This window comes from Sarcophilus harrisii, chromosome 2 (assembly GCF_902635505.1).
Source record: "Sarcophilus harrisii chromosome 2, mSarHar1.11, whole genome shotgun sequence".
NCBI lineage: Eukaryota > Metazoa > Chordata > Mammalia > Dasyuromorphia > Dasyuridae > Sarcophilus > Sarcophilus harrisii.
The window spans coordinates 493,792,229-493,806,937 of NC_045427.1; the positions used below are offsets into that span (position 1 = coordinate 493,792,229).

The 14,709-nt window shown below is 42.1% G+C and overlaps 1 protein-coding gene across 5 annotated transcripts in view; it reads right to left on the reverse strand.

The window, feature by feature from the left end:
* Positions 1–14,709, reverse strand: part of SLC7A7 (solute carrier family 7 member 7) — a 58,189-nt gene that overhangs the window by 13,592 nt on the left and 29,888 nt on the right. For 2 of the 5 annotated variants that reach the window (XM_031955023.1, XM_031955022.1), the window contains exons 2-4: positions 12,697–12,785; positions 7,560–7,647; positions 5,416–5,960 (exon numbers count right to left, since the gene is read on the reverse strand). In XM_031955023.1, coding sequence (XP_031810883.1) covers positions 5,416–5,914 — 499 coding nt within the window. In that variant the 5' untranslated portion in view covers positions 5,915–5,960; positions 7,560–7,647; positions 12,697–12,785. Of the gene's footprint in view, positions 1–5,415; positions 5,983–7,559; positions 7,648–10,970; positions 11,158–12,696; positions 12,786–14,709 lie in introns of those variants that run through there. The other 3 variants (XM_003755829.4, XM_023499224.2, XM_023499217.2) reach the window with 3 other exon arrangements.

Below are 14,709 nucleotides of genomic sequence, written 5' to 3' on the forward strand. Positions count from 1 at the left end.
TATCAAGAATCAGTCAAACAAACTAAAAAAAAAAAAATGACAAAAATAGAAGAAAATGTAAAATACTTCACTGGAAAAACAGCTGACCTAGAAAATAGATCCAAAAAAGATAATTTAAAAATTATTGGTCTACCTGAAGGATATGACCAAAAAAAGAGCCTGGATGATATTTTTCAAGAGATTACCAAGGAAAACTGCTCTACTATTCTAGAAACAGAGAGGGAAATAGTCATTGAACAAATCTATCCATCACCTTCAGAAAGAGATCCCACAAGGAAAACCCCAAGGAACATTGTTCCAAAACTTCAGAACTATAGTCTCAAAGAAAAAATACTGCCAAGCTGCCAGACAAAAACAATTCAGATATCAAGGAGCAACAGTCAGGTTTACCCAGGATCTGGCAGTTTCTGCAATAAAGGATCAGAGGGCCTAGAATTCCATATTCCAGAAGGCAAAAGACCTAGGGTTACAACCAAGAATTACTACCCAGTGAGATTCAGCATCATTCTTCAGGGGAGGAGATAGAGCTTCAGTGAAGTAAGAGACTTTCAATCATTTCTTTTAAAAAAACAGAACTAACAAAAAAAAAAAAAAAAAAAAGGAAAAGGAAAAGGAAAAAAACTCAAAGACGAGTTTTGAGGAGAATCGATACAATATGAAAAGCCCCATATTTGGCATCTAGAGGATCAGATCCTATTTCAGATCCTATCTCTGTCACCTGCATGATCTTGTATGACCTTCTAGGCTTCAGATTCCTCATCTGTAAAATGGAGGTAGTCAGAATGGAGTACCCCTCAGTCTCTTCCCGCTCTAAATCTATGATTCGATCTGCCTAAAACATTGTGCCATTCTATCCCACCTTCTCCACCCACTCACTGACCCTTGAAGCCTTCATCCAAAAAATCCCTTTGGAGGATGACACCCTCTATTTCTAATTCTAATGTCAATGCTAGTGACATTTGGGGATTTTCTAGGGCAACCTAGAAGTCAATTTGTGTGTGTGTGTGTGTGTGAGAGAGAGAGAGAGAGAGAGAGAGAGAGAGAGAGAGAGAAAGAGACAAAGAGAGAGAGACAGAGACAGAGACAGAGCCAAAGACAGAGACAGACAGAGACAGAGACAGACAGACAGAGCGAAACAGAGAGAGACAAGAGACAGAGACAGAGACAGAGAGAGAGACAGAGAGAGACACAAAGAGAGAGTGCTGAAGTCCAAGCACTTAAATGGTGGTCCCTAAACCTTTGGGAACAAAGTAGATCTGTGGCTGCAGAATTTTTCCTCACCTAAACCCAGATGCACCACTAAACAGAATCCAAGGCTCCTGGGTCAGCTTATCTCTAATCTAATCAAAACTAGTTAGTCTGGTTCAATATGGGATATAGAATTTAACCTTCCTCACTTACCTCTGGTTACCCAGTTTTTCAACACATGAGAAAATTCTTCTGAGAACACTCCTGGAAAAGGTAACTGGCTTCTCGGTGGAGGCCAGTTCAAAGGGCAGAGGCCAGTTGGGGGCCCCATGAGGCAGCTGTTCTGCCTCATTAGTCTTGTGTACATGAGGTCAGTGGTTCTGGTACAAGGTAAAACTGCATGACAGCACATGCCCAAATTCCCCCGGAGCATGGAGCTCAGAGGGGCCAGGGCATAGTCTCTAACAGTCCTGTTCAGTCCTCTTACTGAACTGAATTCAGCTGCATTGCTCCTAAGAAGCCAGGCTTCCCCCTTAAAAATAGTCCAGTGGAAAATTGGGTCTGGAATCAAAAGCCTAATTTCATGTCCTACACCTCTGATGATTTCTGCCATTGTGCTTGTGGGCAAGTCTCTCAAACTTTCTGAGCCTCAGTGTCCTCATTTGTAAAATAAGTAGGCAAGATTAGATGACCTCAAGGATCCCTGATGACCTTAATTCTGTGATGCTAATGGAACTGAGCACCAAGAGTGTTTCAGTCTCCCAGATGCTATGAAGTGATCCGGACACTGGTGTCCCAAACAGAAGGGACAACACTTCCATGTGAATCCTGATTCATCAACCTGAGATCTCTCTTCAAAGGAGGTTGCAAAAATTCTTAAAGCACCCTTACACAGTGGGAACTGAATAAAAGTGGGCTGACTGGTACAGGTGGGAAACAAGGCACTTGTAGTGAAAAGGCATTCAAGAAAGAGAGCAGCAAAATCTGGAGAGATTGACACATTTAAACTAAGCACAGTGAGCAAGGTGTAACAGGTGTGGGGCTGCCTGACTGCTACCAAAGAGACAGCCAGAAAGTCAGCTAAGAAAAGGACAAAGAATTTAGGTACCCAGTCACCTGAACTCTACTTGGCTTCTGCACCTGGCTCACAGAGTTCAAGACCATAATACCATTGACTTAAGAGTCAGAAGGAAATTTTGTGGTCCAGTCTTTTCATTTTATAGCTAAGGAAACTGAGGTTCAGGGAAGTTAAATAATTTGTTTTATGTCACACAGGTAATAAATGATAAGAGATAGGATTTAAACACAGGACTTCTAACTGCAAATTTAGCATTTGTTCCATTGCTCCCTTTTCTCCAGAGAGCAGCTTCTTCTTCTGTAAATTAGGAAGAATTCTACTATTCTTTCTACTTCCTAAAAATAAAAGGGTTGCTTTGAATCCCACCAGAAGAAGACATAGAAGCTGACAGCTCTCAGTAGTTATTATACCATGCCAATGATAGGGATTACTGCTAAGGCATTATGGTCCCTGGCTCCACTCAGGGTCATTGGATGGATGGTGGTACCAATAATGACTCTGACCTCCCTTTGGAGTTCTTAGTTTTGTTCTAGAATGAGTTGTAGAGCAGAGATGTCAAACTGTTCAGGCTCTGAACCAGATTAAGATTAATTGAGAAATGTTTAATAACAAATAAAAATATAACAAAAACAGATAATGCTAATTTGTGGTTTGAGAATATTAATTTATGGTTTTCTAAATCACAATGAGGCTGACCTGCAGAAATCTGTTTCTATTTGAGTTCAGCATTTTTGCTCTATATAGACTCTAGGATGTTGGGCTTAGAATCAGGATAACCTAGCTTACATCCAATTTTAGTTGCAGTCTTACGACCCATAAGACCACAGATGAGTTACAATTTCTCTCAGCCTCAGTTTTTTTTTTTTTTTGTTTTTTGTTTTTTTGGAGGCAATTGAGGTTAAGTGATTTGCCCAGTCAGGATAACACAGCTAGTAAGTGTCTGAGGTCATACTTGAACTGAAATCCTCCTGACTCAAAAAGCGTGTGCTCTGTCCATTGCACCACTTAACTGCCTTAGTTTCTCCATGTGTATGATGAACATAATATCTATAATGCCTACTTCGTAGGTATCAAAGGATATCAGACTAAAAGTGCTTTGGCAAATCTTAAAGTACGCTATAATTGACAGTTGTTACTAATATTCTTCTGTTCAAGGCTCATTTTGAGAAGTTACCAGAGGCACTTTAAAAGGGACAATCCACGAATTTCACTTCTCAAGATGAGAGAAGCAAAGTAATAGCTTGGAGGAGAAAGGATTCTTCCCACTTCAAACACCAACCTTTCCCATCAAGAGAATTGTCCCCCAAGAATCACCTTTCTTTCTGTCCCTTCTGTCCACTACTCCGGTTTGACTGTGCTCCAGTCTTTTCTATTAGGTAATTGGTAGACGCAAGAGCCAGGCATGCTGACTGCAACAAAAAGTCACAACTGAAAGGTTGGAAGCAAGAAGAAACAGGCAGGAAAAAAAACTCTAAAAAGGTCATATAAGAATTCAAAGAAGCAAGTAGTCAGGAGCTATTTTGTGCCATCACAATCTGAATCATCAAGAAAAAAAAATGACATCATGATCAGCATACTGTGTCTCAAAAAGCAAAAGGTTCTTAACACATTTTAGAATATTCAAATTAAAACAAGATGATTGGGAGCTTTGAAGGGCCCTTCTGTCATATGAACAATAAATTTAAGTGAGATGGTTCATTCCTTGACAATGTCAAAAAAGTGAAGCTTTGTTAAATGCATGAATTTGAGGCAGGGAAAGCATTGAGTCAGAGGATCTACATTAGAAACCTAGCTCTGTCTCTTATATCTATCTATATGACCTTCAGCAGGCAACTCATTTTACATGTCAGAATTTCAGATTCCTCATCTGCAAAGGAAGGCATTGAATCCAATAACCTTTAAACTCCCTCCCAGCTTGAAAACCATGACCTTCCCAGCTGGATTCCAATAAATACTCCAGTGAACTTTCCTTTTAGTAAACCCCACTGTCACCTCTCTTCTAAAAGAAACAAAGGATTCCCATCTAAGTCCTTTAGACTATGGGGGGGAGGGGGGGGAGGAATTCCCTCCTAAGAATACAAGGCACAGTCCTTCAACTACACTCTGGCTGTTGTACCCACATACAGAGGATACCCAGGCAGAGACAAAAAAAATACATGGAGACAGGTGCATCCATAAGATTCAAACAAAGAAAAGCTCAAAACTTTGGGTAGAAGCAAAAACAAAAAGAACTTTGAAGTATGGGAAGGATAGGATAGGACAGTTAAAAAAAGAAGCAGATAAAAGGACAGAAAAGAGACCGATCTGACAGAAACAATAATGGTCCTGCAGAACCTTGCATTCCTGCCTGCCTCCCAGGTCAACCATGGCAGCTGTCCGAAACAAGGCACCATTTCTTCACTTCCTAGCAACAGGGGATCAGGGAGGAAGAAATGTCCCAGGTATCCAGGCATTTTAAATGTCCCAGCCTAGGATGGTATTTCTCAGAGGCATAGGGAGTCAGGAACAGAAAGATTAGTGGAATTTCCCCCCTACCCCCACCCAATGTAGTGTCGATGCTATAGTAGCAGTACCACTGGGAAAGGATTTATAAATTTCAGGGATCTAGGATTTACAACAGATCACAAGCCATCTATTATACCAAATCTTCATCTTGTTTTGTTTATCATTGATCTCTTGAACAGTCCTAGTGAATCTATGAACCCCTTTTCAGAACTGTTTTAAATTTATCAAAGTAAAATACAATGGAAATCAGTTTATATTGAAATAAAAATGTAGGGTTTTGTTTTGAGTTTTTTGTTTATTCAGGTTCTTGGACCATCCTAAACTCTATCTATCCCAGGTCAAAAACACCTTCTCTCTTAGTATATGAGTTAGAGAGCCACCTGGTATTCAGAGCAGTAAAGTGATAGCTAGTTAAGTATCAAAGGCAGAATTTGAACTCAGGTTTTTCTGATTGTAAAATTAAGCATTATACCCCCTCCACCATACTCCTTCTCCATGGGAAGGGAAGAGGAAAGGTAAACAGTAAGAAGGATAATTCTTCCCATCCTACTTCTTACTCCCTCATCATTTCCCTATTCTCTCAGTCCCAGTCCTGCTACAGCCCTCTCTTCCACCCCAAATTCCCCTTCCCCAACTGTACTCACAGATGCAGGCAGCTGCAAGCAGGCGTCCAGCAGCATATGGAGCAAAACAGCTGGGGAAGAACGGCTGTACCATGTAGTTGGCAAAGGTGATGGCAATGATGGCCTGGCTGGTGGGCTCAATGATAAGCAGGGAAGTCCAGAGTCGGATGAAGGCCATGAAGCCCCCAAAAGCTTCAAGAATGTAGGCATAGCTAGCCCCAGACTTCTTGATGGTGGTCCCCAGTTCAGCATAGCAAAGGGCTCCAAAGACCGAGAAGAGGCCCCCAACAGCCCAGATAACAAGAGAGAGACCAAAGGAAGCACTGTACATGAGGACCCCTTTGGGTGAAACAAAGATACCAGAGCCGATCATGTTCCCCACGATCAGGCACACCCCATTGAGCAGGGAGATCTCCTTCTTCAGTTTCATCTGTTCGGGTCCTGAACTGGGCCCATTGGCCAAGGAAGGGGCATCTTCATCATGCTGGGCAGCCACTTCATACTTGGTGCTGTCAACCATTGTAGGGAAAAAAAGAAACTCTTCACCAGCTCCCTTGCATCTCCCTCTGAGGAAGGAAGAAAATGGTCCTGAAAGAATTGGACATATGACTGACCCCTTACAAAAGCCAAAAGGGTCAGCATGGCCCTCTTCACCACCCCTGGAGTTTCCCTTCCCACCTCCTATCCACCCCCCTCTCAGTTCTCCACATGGACTCTACCTTGGCTTGACTGAATCTTTTGGGAATAGAACCAATCAATTAGCACCCATTTCTTAGGCTCCTACTATGTGCGCAAGTACAGAAGGTATAAACGAGAGGCAGGCCATGTCCCCGAAGAGCATACATTCCACAGAAGAGAAGAAGACCTCAATTTCATCCACCATAAAGATTATAGCTTTAAACCTAGACAGCACCTCAAAGGTCATCTGGCTAACTCTCCTTTTTTTTTTTAAACAGAGGAAGAAAGTTAAGGTCCAAGGGAGGTTCTTTTATTTGCTCAAGTGACACAGGTAATAAATAGCAGGAGCCAGAACTCGTACGCAAGTCCTTTAGTTCCAAAACCAGTGTTGTTTACACTGTGGCACATAATTTCCTGTAGAATAGGCCATAGAAATTATTCAACAGAGAGAAAGAATGTTGAACTCTCCTGAATCTCATGTTGAAAAGTGAGTAAACAGAAAGATGATGATAATAATCCCTTCAGCTGTTAGGATAGGAGCCCTTCACCCAGTGCTGGGTACAAGTGTAACTGTCCTGCCAAGACATTCGTCAGACTATTGCACAATATTAAGCACCAATTTAATGTACAGCCCTTTCTGTCTCCATAAGGAAGAAGGTCCCCTAGCCTTGATGATCTGCCCCTGGATGGTACAGATTTCATGGCACTCTTGATAAAATGGAAGTTCCACTCATAACTCTACAAGCCACTGTGGTATCAAGGAACATTCCTTGCAATCAGAATTCACACCACGCGGGAATATCCCCAATCAGCTAACTCATCACCTGTAAGAGATGCAAGCCTTTGTCATCAAGAGAGGTCCAAAGACGGCGGCTTTTTCCCTGTCCACATACTCCTGTCCAGCACATAGCACAGTGCCTGACACATAGGCAGGCACTTAAAAATGTTTACTGATTGATTGTCACTAGCAAGGGAGCCCATTACTTTTAAAATATGAAAAGCTGGGTTTGAGTAATAGGAGAGATAAACCTAAAAATGAACAGAGGTAGCTAGAGAATCCTAGGGGACACCGCTTCTCAAACAATAGGATTCATGTTAAGAAAGTGGGGTTAAGAGGTTAAAGAAATAGGGCTTGCACAATAAATAGGGGAGAAGACACTCTTACTGCAACTCCAATGATCTTCCACTAACCCACACAGCAGTCCCATCAAAACCGATTAATAGAAAGGCACTCATTTGAATCTGATGAGGAGGGGGAGAAGAGAAATAAGAAGGCAATGACATAAAGGCAAGAGGGACAGCTGGAGGGAGAAACACATAGCTGGAAATACTCAAGGCAGGAGACAGACAGCTGAGGGGAAGACAGGTGGAGAGATCTCTGGGAACATTGGGAGAAAATGGGGCTAAAGAGTAAAGACAGAAAGTATTTAGAATAGGAAATATGAGTAGGGAATCAGGAGAGGAAAAAGGCTGAAAGTAAGACTTACACTTTTATCCTAGAAATAGCAGCCTCTGGCAGCAGTAGTGTGGAAGATCCAGCTGAGGTCCTAGATCTCTTTTCTTGGAGTTTTCAGCCTGTGGTAAAGAGAAAGACTGGGCAAACACATATGGATTTAACTCAAGAAGGGGGAGGAGATGGGGGAGATGAAGGAATAGAGGAGGAGGGGGAAGGGGGAAGTTGGTATTAAGCAAGAGTCTAGGTCCAAGGTTCACAGGCCCTTCACATCTGCAAAAGGGGCTGGCTAGGACCTCTTCAATCAGCACTTTCTGAGATAAGAAGACTTCAGGAATCTCCTTTGTCAGCTCAGTTCTGAGATAGAACGGTGAAGGGGAGGGGCAGGCAATAGGGTGCCACTTCCGCTTGCCCCCCAAAATATACAGTCCCTAGTCTGGTCACAGAGAGGTAAGTAACATGGGTGGGAGAAAGTAGGGCAGCAAATAAAGTCTATCCCTGTCATTCCTTCTTCTACTCCTGGTTCTTCTCTTGCCCCCCAACAATTTGTTTTTGAACAGAAAAAGCTTGTGGCAACATAAGTTCTTTTTGAGATTTTTAGTCTAAAAATATTAGAGGAAGTGTCAGAAATGCTAGATCCCTGTGACACTGCTCAGTGAAGTGGTTTGCTTCCCACTGCAATACTTCAGACCGAGAGGGAAAACTCTGCTGACTTCCCCTCTGTTGACTGAAGCTGTCTCTAGTTTAGACCATTACCCCAAAGCTGAGTCACAAGCCATCTCATTACAAACGAGTTCAAGAAATGGCCCCCTGATCCCATCCTGCCCCACCCCACCCCGATCAAATGCCCTTTCACCCTGAACTATTCCTTAATCTCCATCTCAAAAAATCGTACCAAGACATTTGAGGTAAACAAGGACACCACTGAAATAGTTGTTGGAACTTGTACTCTGTGCGAACTGAGAAAACGGGTTCAAATCCCACTTATGCTCTTTCCTATCTATATAACTGTGGGCAAGTCACTTCAACTCACTGGGCCTGTTTCCTCTTCTGTGAAATGAGGACATTGGACTATATATGTGACTTCCAAGATCCCTTCCTATTCTAAAATCTATGCCTCTTACCCTATTGGTGCTTTCCTCCAAAGCCCTAGAAATTTATGCAAAATGATAACAATAATAATAAAACAATTGCATTTATATAGCACCTTTAAAGTTTACAAATCATTTTACATAAATATCTTAGTTGCACAATTATTACATAGTAATCATAAAGCTACTAGTTGGATAGAGTTCTATATATGGAGTCAAGAAAATGAATTTAAATACAGCCCCAGACACTGACTAGTTTGTGTTTCTCTGGGAAAATTATTTAACCTCTTTCTGCCTTAGTTTTTCATCTGTAACATGGGGGTAATAATAGCATCTATGACCCAGAATTATTATGAAGATCAAATGAAATAACATTTGAAAAGTGTTTTGCAAACCTTAAGGCACTATATAAACGTTCATTACTAATATTTCCTTTGATTAAAAAATAAGAATTCAGCCAAAATAGCAGAAATTTATGCCACATTGATACCCAACCTTAAATGCATTCCAACTGCCCCATCTCTTTTATTAACATAGAGAACTTCACCCCACCCTAAATGGCTCCAGGAATATATCACTAGGCCTGGATTCAGGAAGAACTAGTTCAAATATGGCCTCAGACCTTTATTAGCTTTGTGATCCTGGACTTATGCCCCTGTTTGCCTTAGTTTACTCATCTGTTAAAATGGGGATAATAATTATAAAGTGCCTGCCACATATTAAGTGCTATATTAATATTGCTTATTATTAAACCACAATTCTATGTCCCTTGTCACACTAATTCTCATTCATTGCAAACAGACTCAGAAATTATAGTGATGAAAATCCTCATTAGATATCTTTTCACCCATAAATTTTCAAAGTTCTTAGGCAGACTTTCTGGGAGATCCTCAAAATAGAAAAACTCAGGTAGGCCTAGAAGGAAGAGATCTTGGATATCCTCTTTCCTCAACCCCTTCATTTTACTAAAGCCCTTTAAGATGGAATAACTTGTCCAGTCATTCAGGTATCAGACGGCTGAAGCAGGATTCAAGAGCAGGTGCTAGTACCCAAAACTAAACAGAGGCCCTGCCAAGGGAACCACGGTCTTCAAGGAGCTGTGTTCACTTGCCATCCTTGGCAATCCTCCCATTCTCTCTGCAAAGGCATCCCCTAGATCCAGTAATGGAGTGGAGCTATATAAAGGAGAAGGAAATGTGAGAAAACCTGGGGAGACAGATGTACCAAGGCTGATGTCTAAGGAAAAGCAGCAAGCCCTTTTTCCTCGGACCTCTTGGCAGGATAATTTCATACCTCTAACCCCATGGCAGTATACAACATCCCCTAGCGGACACACGAGGAAGCGGCAAAGATTGAATCTACTACTTGCTCTAGTGCTAAATTGGACAAACCAAGCCAGCCAGGGAGCACTGTCAATCAGCTAGAGAGAAAACCCCCGGTCCCTGCCTTCAGGCACCGCTCACAGGGAACACAGCCGCCCAGCCGAGCCCCAGCATCTAGCATTCATTCTCCCCTAGGTCACTTGGTCACTATGACCAACTGTGGCCGTCTCTCAAGCTGCCTCCCCAGCTCCTGACACCTGAAGCCGCCTGGATGGAGGCAGCACAATCCCAGCCCACCTGAGGCTCCCCGGAATGACCGTGGGGCTCCAAGGAGACCATGTGTGCTCCTGCCCAACTGCCTCTGAAACGTGGCCATTTTGGGGGCTCGGGACAAAGCCGTAAACAAGCACCAGTCACTTCTTTTTTTGGATAGGGAATGAGGGAAATTCCAGATTGCAATGAGACCCCATAAAGTTGGGTAATAAAAACCTACTGACTCACAAAATACACTGAATGGTGGAGCTGGCAGCAAATGCCCATTCTCAAGGGTTAACCCCTGCAGCACACTTCCTCTGGAAAACTAGGACAAAACCCCCCAAGTCTTAGATTCCCAGCCCACAGAGTAAATGTTAGGACACACTTCCTCCCTGAGAACCAGGGTGCCCTGCCTCCCTGTTTCCTGGCACTAACTGGTTTGCACTGCCTCCCATAACAACAGAAAGCAAATAGAAAACATGCACTTTCTCATCAGGCTAAAGCCCCCATAACCCCTAAGCATGCAACTCGGCTCCACCCCCACCACCTACTTTGTTTTCTAGACTTACTGTAGCTGACAAAGACGGTCTATTTTTAAAATGAAATACAAAACATGTTTTGCTCCTGTGGCCCAGGGTTCCCATTAATATGCGGGGTTAACATCCCTGCAGGGGACCCTGCAGAGGAGCTTCGGGTAGGGTTGTCCTCCCTTATTTTTAAGCTTCACCCTTCCTTTCTCCCTATCTTCTTTGTCTCCCACTTCCCCCTCTCTCTCACCTCTTACCTGTCCTGTGATACTGGGGCAGGTGCAGGGAAAGAAGGGGCCACAGAAACCCCAGACAGCAGGGAAGGGGGGACAGGTGCTGGGAAAGGCAGGTTAGAGAGAGGGCTAAAGCTGCAGCAGTCACCAACTTCTGAGGAGAAGCTGGAAGCCGGGGGTGGTGGGGGACCGAAATGAAAAACAGGAAAACACATGTGTGACTCTGACCGGCAGGGAGGAGGGGCCAGGGGATGGGCTGGAGCTGGGACAGCCCAGGCAGACTCAGGGTATCTCAAGAGGTGTCAAGAATGGCACTGAATATTCCCCAGAACTTAGCCATGAAAGGAAGTCTGAAGTGCTGGAGAGAAAGCTTGGCTCCACAGTCAGGAAAACTTGGGTTCAAGTCGGTCATCTGACACACACCAATTGTGTGTAACCACGGGGCAGCTTAACCTTTCAATACCCCCTGGCAGCTCTCTAAAATGGCAAGCTACAGATGAGGGGCAATCTGATTTGTGGAGGAATTTTCATTCTGGAATCTCTCTACACTGAAAAAGTCCCAAATCCCCTTCCAGCAGCACTAGGAGACCAAAAATAACTAAGCCACAATTCCCTCATTTTTCATATTTTATCCACTCAATTTCCTTGCTCTTTTGCATCCAATGAACACCTAGGATATCAAACAGTTTGGCTCCTTTTTCTGACATCTTGCTTTCTTTTTAATTCATCTCTTACCCATTCTCTATCCATTGAACAGCCCATCTTCCCTTAAATCTTCATTGTTCAGAGCAGAGGGTAATTAAATGACTAAAACCTTAAGCTAAAGCATCAAGGCACCTAGAGAATCAATCTTAGAAAGTTGTGTAACATCATAGGGCTAGTCCCTCTGCTAGTGGATAAGGTGAACCCAGGATAGGATACTCCACATCAAGGAAAACCATTTGGAAGAACCTCAGTCAAGTACACAAGAGTCCAGGCCAATCTCAAACCAGGAATCCTGACGATCTTATGATCTTCCCACCCCCATGAAGTTTGCTAAGTGAAGTTCAAATCATTCATCAAGTTCAAATCACTCAACAAGTGCCTAACATGTATCAGGCACTATACTAACTACTTTATAAATATTACTTCATTTGGTCTTGATAATAACCTTGCAAAGTAGGTGCTAATATTACACTCCTTTTATCCATGAGAAAAGTGGGGTAAATAGCCATTAAGTGACTTGCCCAGGGTCACACAGCTAGGAAGTATCTGAGGTCAAATTTAAACTCAGGCCTTCCTAATTCCAGGCCCAGAGCTCCATCCACTGGGCCACCTAACTGCCTCTAACTTCTCTTTTTGGAAGGGAAAAAGCAATAGAAACAAATAAATATAAAATGGGGTTTGTTTGTGTGGTTTTTTTTTTTTTAAGTAATTTCAGGGCAGAGCACTTCTAAATGGGAAAATCAGGAAGGAAAAAAAAGTGTTGTTGCAAGAATCTAGTGATTCTACAAGGTGAGGAAGGGTTTGGAGGATAGCTTGGATTAAGGGATAAAGGAGCTGAATAATCAAGATAGGACCCAAAAGAGAGATACAAAATTTTTTGCTGAGGGTATACATTTGTGAACAAGCATTTATTAAAGCACTGTGCTAAGTACTTTTATAAATGTCATTTGATCCTCACAACAACCTTGGGAGGTAGTTTCTATTATTTTCTGTTTTAAAATTGAGGAAATTGAAGCAGAAAGAGTTTTAGTGACTTACCCAAAATCACAAAGTTGGTAGGTAAGAGAGAATGAATTTAAGTCTTAGAAATCCTAAATTTGTATCCAGCACTCGATCTCTTGCAGTTCCTGGAAAAATAAGCAGAAGTCAGATTATAAAGAGCTTTACATTCCAGATGAAGGAGATGGAATTTTATTCTGGTGGAATTTGAAGGTCTCTAAGCAGCTGAATGACAAGTCATGTTCAGCCCTATTAAGACCAACTATTCATTTGACCACTATGGAGGCAAGTACTAGAGAGAGGAAAGGTAAAGGCAGAAAGTCTAAGGTAGTCTATGGCAATAATCTAGATAAAAAGTGATAAGGTCCTGCACAAGGGTGGTAGTTCTGTTAGAGAAAAGGGTACACACAAACTGACATCACAGAGCAACCAATCACATAAGCTGGGGAAAATTAAGGATAATTCTCAAGGCTTCAAACTTGGATGCCTGAAAGAAAGATCAGTCAGTCAAAAAGCATTTATTAGGTACTTATACAGTACAAGGCAGAGTAGCTAAGCATTGCGGGATAAGGAAGACAAACAAAAGTACATTCCCTGCCCTCAAGGGGCTTACATTCTAGTCGGGGAGACAACACGTCAATAACTCTGTATATACAAGATACATATGGAGTATACCAAAGATAATCTCTGAGAAAAGACACTAGCAATGGAAAGATCAGGGAAAAACTTTCTGCAGCAAGTAGTGCCATCAACAGGAATATAAAAATTAGAAAGAAGAATGGAGTCAAGAGTTGGGGGAGAGATGAACATGTTGAATTTGAGCTACCTGTAGGACATCCAGTTAGAAATGTCCATTAGATATCTGGAGTTCAGGAGAGAGACTAAGGATCAATTACAAATCTGAGGGTCATTTGGAAAAGAGATGCTACTTGGGAGCTGTAAAATCACCATGAGAGAAAGTGTAGAGAGAAGAGAATTAAGCCCAGAATGGACCCCTAAGTTGACTATATGCTTATATATAGGACCTGGTGCATGGTAATCTAGTCAAGGAGCCTGAAAAGAAATATCTAGACATGCAGGAGATATCAACATCCTGAAAACCCAGGAAGGACAGAGCATCCAAGAGAAGATGTCAACAGCATCAAAAAGTTCATCCCCACAGAGTTCAAAGGAAGTGAGAATTTTAAAAAGGTTGTGATTTAAAGAGATCGTAGATTCCCCTGGAAAGAACAGTTTCAGTTGAGTGATAAGCTAAAAAATCAGATTGTAAGAGGTTAATGAGTGAGAGAAAAGGAATTGAAGGGAATAAATCCTAATCTTGAGAAATTGCTGCTGGATTCTCAGGGGCTGGAGTACCATGTCTCTCTTTAGGTACCTAGGGAAGAAAGGAAGGGAAAGAAGGAAGGAAGGAAGAGAAGGAAGGAAGGGAAGGAAGGAAAAAAAGGAAGGAAAGGAAAGGAGGAAAGGAAGGAAAGGAAAGGAAAGGAGGAAAGGAAGGAAAGGAGGGAAGGAAAGAAGAGAAAAAAGGGTCAGTTTTTTTTTAAGTATTCAATATACAACATGAATCAGGTATGAAACTGGTAATTAGTTTTACACAAAATGAATGTTAAACACAATGTACTCATAAGTGCATAGTAACAGAATTCAGTAACTTTATATTATATATATATATATATATATATTATAACTATTGTTATAATCTGCTGAAAGAATGGCACATGAAACAATCTGTGGCATTTTATGAGCTCCTCCAGGGCAAGGACTATCTTTTGCCTTTCTGTGAATCCCCAATGCTTAGCACAGTGACTGACACATAGTAGACACCTGATAAATGTTTATTCACTGGCTGGCATTGCTAATTAGGCATCTTACATTTCACCTCAGCTCTGTTCTGTCACTCCACTCCAAACCCAAATCTCTGAACTTCCAAAGTCCACTACTAGTCTTGCATCTACCAACATCTCAAAGTCCTCTCTTAGACCCCCCCAGCCTTCAGATCTTTTGAACCTACCCAAGTAAAACTGGCTTCCAAGTATAGACAAATTCACCTTA